This window comes from Xyrauchen texanus, chromosome 26 (assembly GCF_025860055.1).
Source record: "Xyrauchen texanus isolate HMW12.3.18 chromosome 26, RBS_HiC_50CHRs, whole genome shotgun sequence".
In the NCBI taxonomy this organism is placed as follows: Eukaryota; Metazoa; Chordata; class Actinopteri; order Cypriniformes; family Catostomidae; genus Xyrauchen; species Xyrauchen texanus.
The window spans coordinates 5,403,878-5,425,170 of record NC_068301.1 but is presented as its reverse complement, the minus strand read 5'-3'; the positions used below and the strand labels follow the sequence as shown (position 1 = coordinate 5,425,170).

At 38.2% G+C, this 21,293-nt stretch overlaps 1 protein-coding gene across 1 annotated transcript in view; it reads right to left on the bottom strand.

Moving 5' to 3' along the window:
- Positions 1-5,144: 5,144 nt before the first annotated feature.
- The window catches only part of LOC127620364 (protein FAM135B-like), a 54,244-nt gene continuing 38,095 nt past the window's right edge, over positions 5,145-21,293 (bottom strand). Inside the window, exons 13-20 of the mRNA XM_052093575.1 lie at positions 17,816-19,931; positions 14,279-14,445; positions 13,991-14,082; positions 13,722-13,819; positions 12,993-13,144; positions 12,677-12,787; positions 12,475-12,588; positions 5,145-8,448 (exon numbers count right to left, since the gene is read on the bottom strand). Coding sequence (XP_051949535.1) covers positions 8,243-8,448; positions 12,475-12,588; positions 12,677-12,787; positions 12,993-13,144; positions 13,722-13,819; positions 13,991-14,082; positions 14,279-14,445; positions 17,816-19,931 — 3,056 coding nt within the window. The 3' untranslated portion in view covers positions 5,145-8,242. The remainder of the gene's footprint in view (positions 8,449-12,474; positions 12,589-12,676; positions 12,788-12,992; positions 13,145-13,721; positions 13,820-13,990; positions 14,083-14,278; positions 14,446-17,815; positions 19,932-21,293) is intronic.

Sequence of the window (21,293 nt, the reverse complement as noted above, 5' to 3'; positions counted from 1 at the left end):
ATGCATGTCACTGTCCGTCATGTGTGTGTTTGTTTTTTAAGTTCATCATTACAATTTTATTTATGTCGTCAAGCCGGTTCTCGCCTCCTCCTTTTGATTGAAATCCCTTTACACTGGTGCCGAAATCCGGGAAGGAGGAGGGATGCCCTCGACACTGCTGTCCACCCGGGGGAGTGTCGCTGCCAGCCGGGGGAGGGAGTATCCTGACCGCCCGGACGCGGTGAACGGCTGCCGTCCGCAAGGCGAGTGGGCACTGGACTCCCTGACCGCCTGGAGTGATGGAGCCGCTGCCAGGGGCGGAGGAGTGCCCTGCCATTCCCCAGAAACGCGGAGGGGTCGACAGAAGACCGCCGTCTGTGAGGGGAGGAGGGAAGTGACTCCCTGACCGCCTGGAGCGATAGGGCCGCTGCCAGGGGCGGAGGAGTGTCCGCAGGAGTCGCCGTGAATGCGGAGGGGCGTTCTTTCCGCCGGGGGTTGTGGGTCTGACTGTGGTCCACCCAGGGAGGAGTGGCTGTCGTCCGCCTGAGAGGGTGGAGGAGTGATTGAGGACCATGTGACGGAGTATCAGAGAACCGGCGAGTACGTTTTTTTTTTCATCTCTAGCTCTCTCTCACTGCCACTCCGCATTGGCCTTTTTCCTCTCGTTTAAATTTTACAGTGTTTTTTGGGGGGTACTACACTGTTACAGGCAGTACGCCCCATTTAATTATTTCTGTTTCCCTCCCCTTGTCACCTCCCTCGTCCAGGTAGACGGGGATGACCTGCCGGCAGAAGGCACGCCCCTCCCCAGGGAAAGGTGGGGGGGGGGGGCTCCCCAGCCTGAGAGAATGAGGGAGGAATGTGGCAGAGCGGAGGGCGGGGCCAGGTCGTGATTCTAAACACCCTGTCCCTTATCAGGCTTATCAAGCCTCCAAGAGGTATAACGGCCAACTGCGGAGGATGGTGCGGGAGAGAGAGATCGTTTATGGACATGCCGTCATGTGTGTTTGTCTTTTGTTTAAGTTTATCATTAAAATATTATTTATGTCGTCAAGCCTGTTCTCACCTCCTCCTTTCCATTGAAATCCCTTTACAGGTTTGTAGTGCTTTCAACATGTTGTCCACTATATTCAGCGCATGCTGTGTGGTAGCCTGACCGCTCGTCTCATCTCTCACTATGGCTGCTGCATGCACAGCTCCCCCACCCAGTTTAAACTGTAACCTTAAGTCACATAATGCATCCGAAAATCGCTGTCGTTTAAACCATTAATTGAACTGAATCATATTCAGCAAAACTGAATCATATTCGTCATTTTAGATCTGCGTCTGTAACACTTCCTTTGGGTTGTCTGGGATCTTCAGCTGTTAAAACTGCTTACACCGGATATGTCAAGATACTTTGTGATACTAACAGACTACGGCTCACTTTTTTGCGCAAAAACAAATTGTAAGATATCTATTTTCTGCGAAAGTCCCTTGTCCTATTTATTCTGGCTACTTTTCTCTCATAGGTGAAGTATGTTTTAATAAGCCCTTTCGAGACCCCTGTACTGTCCACAAAGTTAGATTTATAGGTCACTAATCCTGCAGGAGATATCGTTTACTGACAACGGCTTCCTCGGAAAAACCTCACAGAGGGACTAATAATGACCAGATGGTTGTCGCACCACAACTCAAACAAATGAATAATCTTTCAATCAGGACGTGTAATAGATTTAACAACAAAAAATCATTTCCGCCCACAGGCTGCACGGAAAACCGAGTAAAATAAGCAAAATTGCATTGGCCTCGGAGGACATGTGGCCCGCTGTTTTCTAAATCTGCATGAACTGGATCAAACGTGATGGTAAATAGGAATCTCTGTCTTTGTTTAATCTAATTTCCTGCTTTTTTTCAATTGATAAGTGATGAATGAAAAGCTTTATTGTATCAGCGTGTATCTCAATAGCTACCATCTGTCTGCCAGGCTCTGTGCGTCGTCTGTCGTGGGATGATGCCGTTTTATTGATTTGATTCTAAGCTGAATTTCCCACTAGTCTCCTTGCTGAAATATTTGGGTTAAAAGACAAACAGGCAGACAGAAAAGATGTATATCCTGAGGGCATTCCTTAGCCTGGGAAGTCATGTTTTGGCAGGCTTTGATTGGTTTGATGGCTTCAGTATCTTTACAGCTGTGTGAGAAGAGCTGTTTGTCAACACACAAGAGCTTTAAGAGGATTTACAGTGTTTTGTATTGAGGGCCTTTGGGTTTGTGTCTCATTAATGCCAGTATGAAATGAATGTTACATCGTTTAAATCTTCTGAAGGTCTGTGCCAAGTTTGGTGGATGTAGGCTTGAAAGCTGTAGGCAGAGTTACATTTTATTATTTTGTCAAGCCAACATAATCAGTGCAGACGGATGGAAAAACGTTTTCAGTGTGACACGCCATCTGAAAATTGAGACGCTCCTGCGCTGACTCTGGCGCAACGGTCAAACACTTCTATCTCGTGTGTGTTTACAATTGAAAAACAGCACAGGTGGACTACAAAAACATGTAGGCCTACAGTGTAAAGCGCTATCTAAAAAAGGCAGCGTCCTTGCGCGAGAAGCTCAAAAACCAGTGAGATACGACACAACTTTCAAAAGCGTCTTAAAGCGTGTTCAGCGTAACGCGTCATCTAAAAACTTGGCACTCCTGTGCAAGACTCTGAAAATGCAGTGAGACGCAGCACAACGGCAGGGGCGAAAATTTCATCAAAATGTTGGGGGGGACAATAAACATAAAAATTCTCAAGAGGAAATTTTGAAGGGGACACCAAGGGGTTTTTTGTTGTTGCCCCGTTTGCATTTGTATTATTTTATTTCTTAAACAATTATTTTAAGAATATATCATTATATTATTTACAATACACATATTTTAATGATATTTTGGGGGGGACAACCCTCAGATAGGGGTAAAAGCCGTCCGGCTAGCGTATGTTTACGTCAGAGCTGGACCGGGAAGAGAAATCGGCCCAGTATTTTACATAGCAACTGGCCCAAAATTTGTTGAAGTTACTTAGCCAAAAGTTGATGGGCGGGGGTTCGTTCACTGTCCTTTTCTGCATATCGCAATGTAATTTTAGCTTATCGCAGCACATTCGATCCATTTCGCGGCCGACCCACTGGCCCACTCGGTTCTTCTGCTGGCCAGTCCACCCCTGATCAGCCCCAAAGTGCGTCAGCCCACAGGGAAAATGCCCGGTATGCCAGATTACCAGTCCAGCCCTGGTTTACATACAAAAACAATTGAAAAACTGCACAGATGGACTACAAAAATGTGTACAATGTAAAGCACTGTCTAACAATGGCAGCATCCCTGCACGATAAGCTGAAAGAACAGCAAGATGTGGCACAACTGTCAAAGACATCTATATAGTGCATGTTCATACAGAAAAACAGCTCAGACGGAGGAAAAAACGCATTCGGCATAAAATGGCATTTAAAAAAACTTGGCACTCCTGCACGAGACTCAGAAAATACCGTAAGCCACACGCAGCGTTCAAAGACGTCTATATGTTTAGATAGAAAAAAAAACTATTGAAAAACAGTGCAAAAACAATACATGGTTCATACAGAAAACAGCTCAGATGGATGATAAAACGCGTTCAGCATAAAATGACATCTAAAAAACAGCAAGACATGGCACAATGGTCAAAGACGTAGGACTAGAGCATTTTTGCATAGAAAAACTATTGAAAACAGTGCAGACCCTCTCACATCCATAATCAAAAAACAATTACATTTATTAAAGATTCATAGCAATTTGTCGGCCAAGTGAAATAGTTCATATACTGTGAAATGAGTTTGTTAGAGTCGAGAGATCTGGATTAATGGCACTTCAATGGACTTTTGAATGTAACTCTATCGCCACCTTGAGTTCTGAAGTCTTTCACCACCACAACAATGCAAGAACACAAGTTACGCACAACGAGACCGCACTTGCAATGTGTTCACCTCAGACACAACTTCAATATGAACAATAAGCAAACAAACAACGTCGTCATACAAGAAGAATACTATTTATTGTAATGTCATTTTTCTTACACAGAATATATACTTATTTATACTGTATACTTGGGCATAAGCTACTACAAGGGACACATATGTAAAGCAAATATAGAAAATGTCACAATGTCATTGGCACAGATGTGAAGAATACATATCGAAAAAGTAAACATCAAATAAACACATTAGTCTCACAGTGAACAAATGTTTAGCTGTGATACACATATTTGGATGAAAAAACACATGTATCCTGGAAATAAATTAAGAACCGGATATCGGACTGAAGAAAAGAACATTCTCAACATTTACAGACTCAAGCTGCCTCTTTATAGACAAGCACACACACTTAAACACAGAAGACATGTTGTTGTGGATTTTAATGGAAGTGATATGAAGATCAGTTACACTGATTATACAATGAAAAACACAGAATTGTGTTACAGTTCACGTGAAATTGTGTTCGCAACCCATTTTAATTCCATAATGTGACATACTGAACCAGGATGTTCAACAAGGAGAAAAAAAGCAAAACAAAAACTTCATTGAGAATTGTTGAATGAGAAAATTAATTATGAAATCAAACATTTTGGTAACATTTTAAAATAAGGTAATACGTTTGTTATGGCCAACTAACAATGAACAATATTGTTTTGCAACTTTAATTAATCTTGGTTTATGCTAATTTATGAAAATACGTTTGGTAATTATTATTCATATTAGTTCATAATGTATAAAGTATACAACTTTTAATTTGAAAAACGGATTAGTAATAATAATAATAATCAAGTGAAGCTGAAGTCGAAGAAAGTGACAGCATTACAATAAATAATTATAAAAAAATTTGAAATGACAAAACTACATTTAAAAAACATATTAAATTAAAAAGCAATAATAAAAAGTAAAACATTAATTTACACAAACGTACAAATAAATACGATAAAATGAAATACATACAGTACATACATTTCAACCAAATGCTAATTATAAAATCTTTAAATTATTTTTAGTATATATTGAAATGAACACTAAGCAAGATTAACACGTGCTGTTAAAGTATTGTTCAGTGTTCAAAGTATTGTTCATGTTAACTTGTTAAATTCAGCCTACTAATATAATCTTATTGTAAAGTACTTCTCTCTCTCTCTCTCTCTCTCTCTCTCTCTCTCTCTCTTTCTCTCTCTTTACATTTCATTTATATATATAAATTATTTTTTTAATTTAACATTTCATATTTATAAATAAATTCAACTTTTGAATCAAGCATCTGTTTATAGATTTCCAGAAAAATAAGGTGAATTTTTAGCACCCTGTACTTCACACTTGCGCACACACAAGCACATGCTGTTGCCTTTGGTCTGTGTTTGCAGAGTAAATCGGTGCTTTATTTCCACAATTAATATGCTTAACAAACACAGCCATCAGCTCGCATTAGCAAGCAAACAAACAAACTCACACTGAGGCCCAGTGCAGAAGAGCATGATGGGTAATGGGCCATTATGCCATGGGCCCCTATTAGCTGTAACGCTGCATTGGAGTCACGTGACACAGTCATGTGACCTCTGTGTTCTCAGGAGGCAGGATTACATTTGTGTCAGTCATAGTAACAGCGTATTTACAGACTAATCAAGCGCCAGTCAGCACATATAAAAGCTCAGTGGGGACAGAAAGGACATCTTCTAACTCTGCTGACACGACTGCTCTGATATAAACCCCATCACACGGTGCTGACCACAGCCAAAAGAGACCCAGAACTCAAATAATCTAGAGCTAAAGATGCTGAATGAGGGGAAAACCTGAGGTTGAGTAAAATATCTGAGTGTTACCCTTGAGGAGCAGATAACCAAACAACAACCTATTTGGGAATAACTTCAGAGGGCAGTTTACCCCAAAATGAAAGTAATCTTATTATTTGCTTATATTTATGTTGTTACAAGTGCTAACACCATGACATTGAAATGTAAACAGTTTTGTTGACAACCAAACAACACATACAAACATAATGCACGCAAATAGGCTGAAAAAAATGTTCGGACAAAAAAGAAGCACCACCATTGACATTGAGCGGGGGACATTTCTTCCAATATTCAGATTAGTGCTCACCTGATAAGGGTTTTTCAGTTCATTAAAAAAGTAATCAAATCATTAAACCCTACAGTATTATTCTATAGAGTATCAGAAAAGCAGGAAATAAGGAAATACTTTAAATATTCTGGTGGGGGTGTTGGAAAGACCCCACCCCTTTTTTTATTCTCTTGACCCTGCCCAATTGTACATAAATTAATGTTACGGCTTTAAACACAATGAGCATGTTTTCATGCACACGCACACCAATATGCTGATAATTATCATAAATCAGCTTATTCAAAAAACAAACAAAAAACGTTTACATGAGGTTTGAAATCATCAGGGTATTGGACAAAAAAATCAATGTTTGTCGATTCGTTGTTTTTTTGCTTAAACCATTCAAGACCTCACCCTGATAAAGGAAACCCATTTAAGGCCTTTACATGACGTTAAACGTTGTTGGCATATATAGCATACATGGAGTTAAAAGCACTCACTAAAGGAATATTTCACGTTCAATTGAAGTTAAACTCAATCGTCAGCTTTTTGTGGCATAGTGTTGATTACCAGAAAAATTATTCTGGCTCGTCCCTCTTTTTCCTTTAAAAAAAAATAGTAAAAGTTGAGTTACATTGAGGCACTTACAATGGAAGTGAATTTGGCAAATATTTGAAGGATTTAAAGGCAGAAATGTGAAGCTTATAATTTTATAAAAGCATTTACATTCATTCTGTTAAAACATGTGATATTTGAGCCGTAACGTTGTTTAACGTTATCGGCATTTGTCATTTTTACGGTTGTTGTAGGGTTAACAGTCGTACATCGTCATGGAAAAGTTGGAAAATTGGATATAACTTTACACAGAATAGTATAAGCGATTTTATCACACTAAAATCATGTTAACGTGCATATTTTTGACATCTTGTGGCTATTCTTTTGAAACAGTGAGTATTTGAATGTTTACGGATTGGCCCGATTCACTTCCATTGTAAGTGCCTCACTGTAAACCCTTTTTAAAGAAGGGTTAAATCGGAAAAAGTTTTTGTGGTTGTCACGAGAGGGAACAATGACGTTATTTAACAACTATGCGTTTCTTGAAAATACTGTATGAGCTACACATTTAAGTGTCCCCCAATTCCCCCCTGGCTCCAGATATATCCTCCGGTGGAGTCCCCACCAATACAGGTACAATTTGATTGGCCAACATATTAAGGCTGGTTCCACACAGTGGTAATCAACATTATGCCACAAATGCTGTCGATTGAGCTTAACTTGTATTAAACCCGGAATATTCCTTAAATTATTTAATAATAGCCATGGACGCCAATTCAAATGATGAAAACAAAAACAAAATAACTCAAACAAAGTATTTTTTTGACATTTTGTTGGGGTACACAGACACTATATGAAATCATTGACATGCCTTGTTATAATTAAGGCTGCATATGGTAAACACATTCAAATCAAGTATTAATGAATATGGTTACAAGGGAAGCATACAGAATGTATCACAATACATAAAACACAATGGATTTGTCTTTTCCCAGTGAGATTTTCACTTGAAAACAAAACCCTCTCAAAATACACAAACTATAAAATAATGACTTGGTAAAAATAAATACGTTTGAAAACATAAAAACATGTATACGTTTTCATAACGCAAGACTTGAAATGAGTGAATTTACTCTTCAAGTATTAGAGTCCAGCGGTATCTTCAAGTTACGAATGCCGTTGCAAACACGTTCATGCGACTGGAGGGAAAGGAGAACAAAGTTCTCGTTACGATACCAGCTACACACCAAATGTACATTTATATGATATTCAAATTACATTCATCTGACAATTAACTCTCCAGTTATGATTATTCGACATCAAGTTACTAAATTATAAAGCTTCTTTAAGGCGTGTGTAAGCCTTCAATTGTTCGTTTTCTCTATTTGCTTACTGTACAATGTCCTTTTTGTACACATTTTTACAGTATTCAGATCCACATTCTGAGTCTTCAATTTGTTTTGGCACGTCCAATGACTGAACTTTTTGGAAAATTCCAGAGCTGTTTACCATCTCTGAAAAGAAATCTGGTTGGCTGATTCGGCCTTTTGAAGTGTAATCTAATTGGCTCTCCCACAGAACTCAAAACATGAGGTCGTCTCTAATGTGTGGTTTCATTGGCTATTTGAAGTAGTTGAGCCCGGCCACTAGAAGGAACTTCTCCAGGAAGAGTTCAGAGTCGAGCACTGCAATGTGAGCCGCGCGTCCGATGAGCGTGTTTGCCGTGTTGGGTAATGCGTGGAACACGTTCTGTCTGATCAAACGGCAGTTTGGAGCGCTCAGCAAAGGCTGGAGTAAGTTATTGATCATCTCTGTGTATACTGGACCTGTTAGAGAGTGAGTATATAGACAGAGTTAAATACCAGTACATGGAGAAATATATATATATATATATATATATATATATATATATATATATATATATATATATATTACACATTTACACTGGTACAAAATACAGAATTTTCAGTACTATGATCTGTCCTGTGACAGACGGGTTTGGCTCATCTATGCTCAGATTCAGAAAAAACTGAATGAGAGAATTTTATAATCTTTACATCTTTGGATGGAAAATCAAAAAGCTCAATTTGAGTGTTTTGGCTTTGTTGCATAAACAACAAATATATATTTTAGGAAGTTCGGTATATGGTGGTGGTGTAGTGGGCTAAAGCACATAACTGTTAATCAGAAGGTTGCTGGTTCAATCCCCACAGCCACCACAATTGTGTCCTTGAGCAAGGCACTTAACTCCAGGTTGCTCCGGGGGGGATTGTCCCTGTAATAAGTGCACTGTAAGTCACTTTGGATAAAAGCATCTGCCAAATGCATAAATGTAAATATGTTCAATGGGGAAATTTTTTTTTGATCTCAGTGATTTTGAATGTGGTATGATTGTTGGTACCAGACGGGCTGGTTTGAGTATTTCTGTAACTGTAATCTCCTGGGATTTTCACGCACAACAGTCTCTAGAGTTTACTCAGAATGGAGCAAAAAAAAAAAAAAACATCCAGTGAGTGGCAGTTCTGTGGACGAAAACACCTTGTTGATGAGAGTGGTTAACGGAGAATGGCCAGACTTGTTCAAGCTGACAGAAAGGCTACAGTAACTCAGATAACCACTCTGTACAATTTTAGTGATCAATATAGCATCTCAGAATGCACAACATGTCGAACCTTGAGACAGATGGGCTGCAACAGCAGAAGACCATGTCGGGTTCTGAGAAGCTGTTCTGCTCAATACAATTGTACAGAGTTATCGGAGTTACCATAGACTTTCTGTCGGCTTGAACCATTGTTTGTTAACCTCTCTCATCAACAAAGCGTTTCGTCCACAGAACTGCCGCTAGATCTGCCGCTAATGCACCATTCAGAGTAAATTCTAGAGACTGTTGTGCATGAAATTCCCAGGAAATCAGCAGTTACAGAAATACTCAAACCAGCCCGTCTGGCACCAACAATCATGCCACAGTCCAAATCACTGAGATCACATTTTTCCCCATTCTGATGGCTGATGTGAATATTAACTGAAGGTCCTGACACATATCTGCATGATAGTATGCATTGCATTGCACAGGTGTTCCTAATAAAGTGGTTGGTGTGTGCATTTATTAATATGAGAAAAGGGAAGTGAATTACTCACTTACAAGATTTGTTCAAAAACAGTTGTTCATGACCTAAACATAATATATTGTTTACAGACTACACATTTGTTTCAAAAATAAATGTTTAAAATCACTCAATGCACCAGACTGATACCTTAAACCCAACTTTGTTCCCTATAGGACTGATCAAAATCAGTGCATGCAGACTCCTTGAAATAAAGCCAGCATAAATCCAGCCAATCAGATTTTAGCTGGTTATTTTTGAGAAAGCTCTTGCTATTTTTGTGCGCAATATCCATCAGACGGTCTCTTGGTGTGCCGTCTGAGGCTGAGACTAGCTAGGTATAGACATAGGTGGTCTGTTAAACATTCTCTGCTGTAAAGACATAAAACACAAAGTCTCTATTTCCAGACAACCTTCATTGTTCTATGATTATATTATTTGTGTGTAGAAGACGTGACAGCTCAAAGTGTGTATCCTTAGCTCTGTCTGTCACACTGACACATTCACAGAGAGGCTGAATTCCCTCATCTGTCTTTCAAACCAAGAGAAAAATATCTGTCAAAGAGCCGCACACCACCCTCAAAGATGAATATGGAGAACTCTTTTTTTTAACTTTCATGCTTGTTATCATTGTTTCCTTTTTAGTCAATTTAATTGAGGGTGCTTTTTAGGCAATGGGATTTGATTTAATTTGTATTTTAAATTTAAAAATGTAAAGAATCATTCTAGCAGCAAAGAGCGCTGCCTGGCTATGCAGAATGTTAAGGTGTTGCGAGTTGTTTCTATGTGGTTGCTAAGGTGATTCAGATTTATTTAGCACGTTGCTAGGGTATTCAGATTGGATGTTTGGACACTGATACTGTAGCAGTGTTGGGTAATTTACTCAAAAAAAGCAGGCTAATTCACTACAAATTATTCTCTCTCATATTGTATTCAGATTACTTTACTGATTACTCCATCCCAGTACTCAATGCTTTAAGTTACTTTCTAAAACAATTTTCATTGAAATGTTTTGTTTTTCTGTTTAACGAAATCAAAATAAAGTCTATATTTCTTCCTTCATGTTTATTGTCGCACACCATTAAGCTGTCGCCGAAATGCAAACTGACGAAAAAAAGTTTTCCTAAGAATGTGTCCACATATGTGGATATCGGGACTAAATTGTGAAATTTTGATAAAACCAAGCAATAGAAAGTCCATTTTTTTTATTGTTTATTATGTTTCCAAGTGTGTTGGTTATTCATGTTTTTGAGACGTTACATCATAAATTAGCATAAATAATTATAATTCAAGTAATGGCCAGCATCACCCAATCACTGCCAACCATGTTAAAACAAAATGATACATAATAAATTCTGCATCTGTGTACTGATTATCACTGTCCCATGTCTGCCAAACATGTTGAGTGATCCAAACATCATCTGCAATCTAAAACTGAAATTTTGACTGGATTTTAGGATTGAATGCACAGCTGCAGAGAGAGCTATAGGATGCTTCCTTGCTCCCTGTTTAGTGAATGTCTTAACTTCCAGTGTGCAGTATGTCTGCACTGGTCTCAGAACAGTTTGAAATGCACCTTATTTTCATCCTAACTCCATATAAAGCATCTGAAAGCAACATTTTTGAGCTTTTGGATGAACCCATTGATTCTCAATGTGAAAATGAACAGTGTACATTATATAGGAATGCATTTATTAATGTTAATGAATAGAACCGTATTTTACAGTGATGATAAAATAAAATATAACAACATTTATGTTAAAATGAAGTAAAATGACCCAGAGATGTGTTAATGTTGAAAGTTATTCAAAATAACTAACATGTTTTTTTTTTTCAACTTTTGAGGGAATAATATCCCAAAATCCACATATGTGGACATAATGTTTATCAGCTCGCTGACACGCAAAAAAATGGATGCATTTTTTAAAGTGGCATATCAAACAAAACTAGAGATGCTACTCTTTACACCCAAACAGGTTTTAATGAAAAAACTTAAAGAGGCTTCTTACCACAGGTACTTTTGTTGGCTCTGCACATGTAGCAGCGCTTCACAAAAATCAACGTCATCATGTTGTGTCAAGTGACTTGGTGCACCAGAACTTTAACCCTTAAATGACAGTCTAGAGTCTTGTGAACAGTATTCAGTCAGTTTAAATTAATTTAAATTATGTGTTGCGTATAAAGAAGCCAAAATACGATGTCCACTCATGTGGACTTAGGGGTCATATGAGGTTAACTGAAAGTCAGTAACAGTAATCTGAGTACAAGATTTTGAAATGTGATGTGAACTACATTTTGCCTTAAAACTAATTAGATATGAAACAAATTACTTTGTTTTAAGATTACACCCAACATTGGTGGGTGTGGTAGGTGGATATATACTGGTCAAGTCATAAGAGTCCAACCTCAAGGCTCTATGATGTTCTGGTCTCTAAATATGGCTGGGTCCCTCCTCCAATGTAAGTCTATGGGATGTTTTCGCCTGTTCTATACTCTACCATGCAAAACATTATGTCAGATCACCTCTTCTGAACAAGCTGCACTATTTGAGGTATATAGCACAAACAGTGTGGGACAAGTTATGTACAGAAGTTTAATGCTTTCTGTAGTGTTAGGGGTTTGTTAAAATCACTAAATCTATTGACACTAGTGATTCATACATATAAATAGTAGAGAGAGAGTTAGGCAGGTAAAGAAAGGAAATGAAATGTAGAGGTATCAGTACAGGAAGTCTGTGAACTGTCTGACCTGTGGTTCTGTCTTTAAGTGCGGTCCGACACATCTCAATACGGGCTGAGTGGAAGGGCACATAACGGTCCTGTGGGGAGGCCACCAAGACCACATTCTTAAAATATTGCAGACCTGGACACAGAAAAAAAAATTAATTTAGACACATAGAGGTTAGACATGTGAAATGTTGCTTTTTGTGTGTTTTTCTGTGTGTCTGTGCCTGGCTTCTTGCTGAGCTTGTAGAGGAAGGTCTGTCTTGGGTCAGTGTGATCTCTGAATGTAAGCTGCAGTAGAGAACCAGACTTCTTTAGTTTCTGCATAAGCCACAGACCTGAAGAACAAGAACACACAACTATATATAATGTATTTGTTGGGTGTAACATGTTACAAATAACATACATTATGTCATAAAATTACTTTTTGCAAAGTGATGAGTAATATAACGTGTTACTTTATTAATAGCCAACTGGGCAATAGTCATCTATAGACTGTACACATCTGTATATGAAAAGCAGATTGCATTTGTGTGTTTGTACCTGTGCTGACCAACGTGCTGTTGTTATACAGTGTTCCCAGGTGAGGTCCAGACAAAGACAGGAAGGTGTGGAGTTTACAGAGATAACAGCGAAATCTGGGTCTGGTCAGCACTGAGCGAATGATGACGTTCCCCAAAGAATGACCGATAAAACTGCAGAAATACAGAGAAGAAATGTCATGACATTTCATGGCTCTAAAGACCTAGAGTAAGATTTTAAGGAGTCTGTAGGTCTCTTTTTCAACTAAAACGATTTGGTCTTTCAATCATTCTGAGTACGTTTCTCCAGATCACTTTGAAGTTTCTTATCATTAGTTTTTAAAAAGACATTTGGACTGAATTGCTCAAGGGATATTCAGAGGGAATATATTCCATTGAAGAACCAGATACTGTGGTCTCACAACTTTAGAAGAAAATATCCTGAGTAGTTTTTAAGTGTAAGGATATAATTGATTCTGAATGCGTCAAGATTCCCATAAAGCTATTTATTTTAGTCTACTGCCATCTTGTGGTAAGATCATGTAGAAGTGTGCAGTGCTGGTGGTCTCCACAATGGACCACAATACACTTCAGCTTTAAAATAGTAATTTCCATTGGCGTCCACAAGGGGGCCATCTTGTTTATATTTAAATCACAAGGTTTTAGAAGACCTCGCAGCACATTAGCACTCATTCAGAGCTACAATCCTCCACTCTGGACTCTGGATAATTGAGGTAATGTGATATTAAACCTGATTCTGTGGATAGTGAGATTGTACAGCTGAATGTGTTGAATGATCTCGTCCAACAGTCTGTCTGTCATGGTGTCAAAATCTGCAAATGTGTCCATCTGGAGATGGAAAACAGGGGGACAGTGTCAGAGGTCGTGGAAATGTTTGAAATGTTGATTGTTGCATAATGCATACCATTTCACACTGACACTGATGATGTCATAAAGGACTTAGTGCTCTGATTGGTTGAATGTTGTTGATACAGTGTGCTGATTGGCTGTTGCTCCTACCTGGTTGTGTTCAGACATGAGGAAGTCCAGTCTAGATCCTGGCAGCCCAAGTTCTATAAAGGTCTTGACCAAACGCAGATCTGCACTATTACCTGGCAACCACAAAACACGATAAAGCAGCTTACTAATAATGGGTATTAACATGGTTTTAAATGTGTCGAAGCTGCTCGGACCCAACTGGACACAATTTTTACACTAATAAATGTCCTTTAATATATTATGTAGATAATAAAATCCATTGGCTGGGTTTGTAAAAATAGCTGAATATCAGTGGGGCAAAGCTTTTACCGTCTAGTCCATGTACACACACCACAAGGTGTATTCCGTCCTCAAACTCGGTGTCGTCTTCTTCAGGAGGGAAGTATGGGTAATCAGAGGCGAGGTAAGGCAGATCACTGTACAGACAACCTCTAAACACTAGCTCTCTCAGCAGGGCTTCTTTGGCCTTATAGAAGCTACAAGACAACAGTAGAAGACTTAAAATAATATAGTCAACATTATACATTAATTATTAATTACACTAAATGGCACAATTAAACAATACAATTATGCAAAATAAAATATAAATCTTTAATTTCTAGAGTAATATAGGCTTATTGAAACCAATAATCAGGTCTTAAAAGTGCACTCAGTAACTTTTGTCTTCGTGTCATCTTGGACTTACACTGACACCTAGTGGCTTGGACGCAGCTTCATTTAAAATCAATAGTTTTCAGTTTTAGATGCCATTGTGGAAATGTAGTATTCACAGTCAGCCATGAGTACTTGTCAATAGCCTAGTTTTCATCCACTTTTCACGCTATTTTGTTATCGACAAAGTGAAAATGCGTAAAACAGATTTTGTCTTCCATTCAAATGGCCTTTTATCGATAAAAATGGTGTGTGTGATGACGTCATGCCAAAAAAAAACAAACACTTTGTCGCATAAGTTTTGGTTTATTGCCAAAGAAATGTGCCCTTAATCCATTTCAGAAATGTGAAACAGAAATGTGTGTTTATCGCTAATTCACCTCCCAGATATCCCTAATTGTTTTCCTCCGAAGTTTTGGTAAAATGGGGAGACTATTGAGATAATTCATTGAAATTAGCCAGTTTACTATCATTTTAATTTCACAAATAAAAGCAATCAGAAGAGGAGGAATTGCAGTCAAAAGGGAGCAGTTTCCCTTCTGATAGGACTGTAATATTGGTCCTGATGTTGTGTCTATCTCAGGTTGCCACTGGTTCCAACCCTGAAGCGAATTGTCATGGCCCTGTTCAAGCTGGCAACATGCACCAAGTAGTGGGGGAAACTTTCAGTCTTAGTATAAAGACCATCCATGGATGTGTATATGGTGTGTGCAAAGCCATTAAAGAAAAACTGTTGTGGTGTAATATCAGGGTTTACATCTATGATACATTCCTGATATTCAATAGGCTATTTTGAACAATCATCTACTCTAAAGCATCACCATCACAACTGCACAATGTCCCGCATATTTGTCTAGCAACTTTTGTCTTGCATTTTTGCATTAATGCCAATTTTCTCGACAAAAACGGTTTCCAAATCAGTTTTTCACGACATTTGAAGTATCAACATAGTTAATGCGCTAGAGTTAAACTGAAAAATATGATGTTGACGCTTTTTAAATTTCAGCAATAATTTGCATTTCTAACATCTTTATTTTGATGCGCTAACATTTTTTCCCAAAAAAATCCTTGGATGGACGGTTGCTGAGATTACGTGAGCAGTATTCGTCTGGTCGTGTGATGCTAACATGGCAGCCCCCATTTGAGGACCCTCTCTGTGTAAAATAAAACAGCTTTTATAAGGTTACTGATATGACTGAAGTGTTCATTTTAAAGTCAGTGGTCATGATTTCCTTCATATATTGCTATAATAACTAGATTTGTACATTTTGTGAAGAAAATGTGAGTGGTCCTTACCTATGCAAAACTCACTTCCACAATGCTAGAATGTGCTGTTGGTGTTGCCAGGGTGTTGCTACATGTTTATTAAGGTATTCTGGTGTTTTGTGTGTAGCTTGTAGTTGCTTAGGTGTTTTGAGTGGTAGCTATGGTATTCTAAATGTATTTAAGCACAGGGCTATGTGATTGCTAGGGTGTCCTGTGTGGTTGCCAGTGTGTTGCTATGCAGTTGCTAAGATGTACTGGTAATTTTATTAAGTGTGTTGCTATGCAGTTGCTTGGGTGTTCTGTGTGGTAGCTAGGGCGTTGTTAGGAGGTTACTAGTGAATTTTGAGTGCTTTTAGCTTGTTGTATGAATATTAGGGTGTTGTGTGTGGTTGTCAGCGCTTTGCTATTTGGTTGGTAGGGTGTTGCTATGTGGTTGCTAGGGTGTCCTGGTGTTTTGTGTGTGTGTGTGTGTTGCTTGTAGTTGCTTGGGTGTTTTGAGTGGTAGCTATGGCATTGTTAGGTGGTTGCTAGTGTATTCTAAATGTATTCAAACACAGCACTTTGCTAGGGTGTTTTGTGTGGTTGCCAGGGTGCTGCTATGTGGTTGCTATGGTGTTCTGGTAATTTAATTTAGTGTGTTTCTATGTAGTTGCTTAGGTGTTCTGCGTGAAAGCTAGGGCACTGCAAGGTGGTTGCTATGGCATTCTGAATGCTTTTAGCATGTTGTATGATTGTTATGGTGTTATGTGTGGTTGACAGTGCATTGCTATGCAGTTGCTAAGGTGTTGTGGTCATATTTTTAGTGTGTCGCTATGTAATTGTTTGGGTGTTTTGGGTGGTGGCTAGGGCATTTTTTGGTGGTTGCTAGGGTATTCTGAGTGTTTTTTTAGAATGTTGCTATGCAATTGCTTTGTTGTTCTGTGTGGTTGCCATGGCATTGCTATGCGTTGGTAAGGTGTTCTGGTAATTTAATTGGGTGTGTTGCTATGTAGTTGCTTGGGTGTTCTGTGTGGTAGCTAGGGCATTGTTGGGTGGTTGCTAGGGCATTCTAATTGCTTTAAGAATGTTGCATGATTGTTGGGGTGTTCTCTGTAGTTGCCAGGGAGTTGCTATGTGGTTGCTATGATGTAAAAAAAAAAATCAGTGTGTTGCTGTGTAGTTGCTTGTGATTTATGTGGTAGCTAGTGCATGGATAGGTTGTTGCTATGTTATTCTGAGGATTTCAGCATGTTGCTATGTGATTGCTAAGGTGCTCTTTGTTGTTGCCAGGATGTTGCTATCAGGTTTCAAAAGTGTTCTGAGTGGTTTGTGTTTCTAGTAGAGGCTTGGTTGTTTTGAGTGGTAGCTAGGGCATTGTTAAGTGGTTGCTAGGTTATTCTGGGTGTTTCAGCATATTGCTAGGGTGTTCTGGGTGTTTACCAATGGGTTGCTATGCTGTTGCCAATATATTCTGAGAGTTTTATTTTTTATTTTATTTGATGTGTTGCTTTGTGGTTTCTTGAGTGTTTTGAGCGGTAGGATGTTTGGTGGTTACTAGGGTATTCTCAGAGTTTTTTTTATCATGTTGCTATGTGATTTGTAGGGTGTTCTATGTCGTCGTGAGAGTGTTTTGTTTGGTTAATCAGTTAGTAAAAAAAAACACCCCTAAGTCTCTATGATATTTTAAATAAGCCTAGATATGGCTTGGATCTCTCCTGAAACTGAATCCTATTAAATAGTTTATATTGGTTAAAAATGAATTAATATGTGAGCTTTAAAAACTAAATGGCATAAACACAAAACATCTTAATTTGATATTTAATTGAACAGATGGAGCAAACGTATTTTACCTTATTAGAAACTTGCCTTACATCTAAACTTGTCTCCTTTTAAGTCTGTTAAACAAGCATTTTACAAAAAATGTAATGCTTTAATCAATGAAAACCTCACTTGATCATCCTCTCATTGATTTCCTGCTCATCACCAGAGGAAGGGGAAGAGGAAATGATTCCAAACGAGCCAAGGGGTTGATGTGTAATGGGAGAGGTGGCTTGACGGGTGGAGATTCCACTGACCGAAGGCGAATCACGGAGTACAGATGAAAAAGGCAGACAGGTTGGAGCGCACGACACTGACAGGTTCACGACCTCGACCACCTTTTTATTGACAAATGCCAGACCCGAACTCTGAAGCTTATTGGTTCTGCTCTGCCCCTCTAGCGCCTGCTGCTCTCTCTCATTGGCTGGAAGTTCGATGAGATGAGTAGGTCTCTCCCTCTCATTGGTCGTAATTTCGTGATTGTTCTTGTCACTAATTGGTGGATCAGGGAGGTTCTCCATACTTACTTCCTCAAGCTCATTCAAATGAATTTGATGGACACTAATGTTGTCAGATTCCTTTTGATACGTCTTCAACTCTAGTGCCCCCGTGTGCTCACAAAGTTCCATTTCGTAACTGCAAAGCTCTGCGTTTTCATCTGTGAGACCAGAATAATCTTCTAAATTATCAGTCAGTTCATCCACTGTGGCATTTTCTACAGCATCATCCATCACTAATTGCTGATATAGCAACATTTCTGGCACAACTTTGTCTTTGTCAGCCGTTTCCTCATTGGATAACTCATCCCTGTCTATCTCCTGATTATTAGTTTTATTTTTGTCCTCCCTTGGAACAGCTTGCACATTCTGTTTCACCTCATTGACTGCTTCATCACTCTGCCTCATCTGATTGGCTACACTGAAGCTCTTCTTCTCCTGATTGGGTGTTTCAGTTCTGTCCTCCATTGTAACAGCTTGTAGATTCTGCTTGGCCTCATTGGCTGCTTCGTTACTCTGCCTCTCCTGATTGGCTTCACAAACGGTCCTCTTCTCCTGATTGGGAATTTCACGATCCTCTGTGTCATCAGGGCTGCTGATCTGCGGCGCTGAGGTGGATTTGGTGAGAGTGTTGAGTTGTGTCTCCTCCTCTTCGTATGGCAGAGAGCTTATGGAGGTCAGAGAAGCTTGCGTGGTGCTCAGCAAGCTGCCGTGACTTTCCGTTAGTAGCCCCTCCAGTGACCTCTGGTGTGTCACCCGACGCCAGGCCAGGTTTTGCAAGACATCACGGCCCATTGTGATGACTCCTCGTCCCTCCAGAGTCCAGGCCATGGAGCTTGGCTCACTTTCAATGCCAGAGTCTGAGATTACAGATGAAGAGCGGTTCATTAGCTTAGACCCACCCAAAAATACACCCCTGGGTGGGGTTTCTGACAAGCGACGGATCTGCTGTAGGGTATTAAGTGAAGGGCATGTACCTATAGGGTCGTTTTCTGGAGAGTGAACGTTCAGTAGACTAGCCGGTGATGTTTCCTCGCTCCCAAAATACTTTGCTGGTACTTCGATGTTTTTGTCATCCAATACTGAGTTTGGCTCCTCATTGCCAAGGGTCCCATTATTGCCTGTTGTTTCTAATTGGTTGTCATGGTTATGAATGGGCAGGGAGTCATTGCTGTCAATACTGGTGAGATCAGGAAGTTCTGCAGATTCTGTCAGAACAAGCAACAAAGTCTTTCTGCTACTACTTTGGGTAATTTTTGTTTGTTTCAAACTTGCATGATTAGATTGAACACAACTCTTCTCACTCTGATCAGCTAAGTCACTTGCTTCTGTTTGGTAACCAGTTTTCTCTACATTACCTGGTATACAATTAACTATATGTATTGAATCAATGCTGTCTACAGACCTACAGTCTATTTGGTCAATTTCTTCCTCAGTTTCATATTGGCATGTTTCTTCATCAACAGACTCAAATCTTGAACCAGAGCTAGTTGTGAATGTCTCATAGATATGTTCGCTTCTGTTAATATCTGTCTCGCCCACACAGCCAATCAAACTCTCTGCTTGAGCTCTGGTCTCTTTGAAGTCTGTGGAGCAACCATGTTCTTGAACAGTCAGAGCCTTGTATGTGGGCAGACCCGTGCAATCTTTACAGGGGGTTTGTACTTGGTTTGTATGGTCTTCCATCCTATTTGGGTCTGGACAGGCATTAGAATTTGAGACCGACTGGTTTGGCACATGGATGGTGTAATCTAGCACAGGGAAAGAGGAAAGTGTTCAACTGTGTTTGTTTGGTGATGAACTTATATATTAAACATAGATATTTAAAAAAACAAATGCAACCCCATATAATGGGGACTTGCACAAGAAATTGACATTTCTTAAGATACATGTCTGTGCTTATTTGTTTTGTTGGCTTATGTTGTGTGTTTTATTTCTATATAACAGTATAATTTATAATGTTTTACTATAGCAACATTATTCAATAATTTGTTTGTTTGTTCATTTATTGTAAATTATTTGATTTGATTATTAATTGTTTTCATTCTTTAGTTTGCACGTTTATTCATTGTTACTTCTTTATTTTATTTATTAATTTGTTGTTCATTCATATGTTCATTCTTTAGTTTGTTAATTTATTTGTTTGTATGTTTTAGACTTTTGTTCTTTAATTTATTAATTCTTTAATTTATTTGTTAATTCTTTAGTTTGTTTATTTATTCATTGTTATTTCATGTTTCCATAAATTCTAATGTTCATTCATATGCTCAATCTTTCACTTGTTAATTTGTTTGTTGGTTTGTTTGTTTAGTCTTTTTGTTTTTCATTCATTAATTTGTTTATTATTTAGTTCATTAATTTGTTTGTTCACTCATATGCTCAATCTTTAGTTTAATTAATTGATTTTTATGTTAATTTATTCATTGTTAGTAAATGTTTTTGTTCATTTGTTTGTTCGTTCATATATTCATTCTTTAGTTTAATTAATAGATCTCTATGTTTGTTCATTTGTTTGTTCATTCATATGCTCATTATTTCTTTTCTTAATTAATTTGTTTGTTTAGTCTTTTGTTTTTCATTCATTAATTTGTTCATTATTTAGTCCATTCATTTGTTTGTTCACTCATATGCTCAATCTTTTGTTTGTTAATATTTTTTTTGTTTGTTTGTTTGTTTAGTCTTTTATTTTTCATTCATTAATTTGTTCATTATTTAGTTCATTAATTTGTTTGTTCACTCATATATTAATTCTTTTGTTTGTTAATTAATTTGTTTATTTAGTCTTTTGTTTTTCATTCATTAATTTGTTCATTATTTAGTCCATTCATTTGTTTGTTCATTCATATGCTCAATCTTTCATTTGTTAATTCATTCGTTTGTATGTTTAGAGTTTTGTCCGTTCATTTATTTGTTCATTAATTTATTTGTTAATTCTTTAGTTAATTTATTAATTGTTAGTTCATTTTCCGTTCATCCGTTTGCTTGTTCTTATGCTCATCCTTTAGTTTTCTTCATCGATTTGTATGTTCATTCATTTGTTTGTTCACTCATATGCTCATTCTTTTGTTAGTTAATAAAAAATTTTTGTTTGTTTGTTTAGTATTATGTTTTTC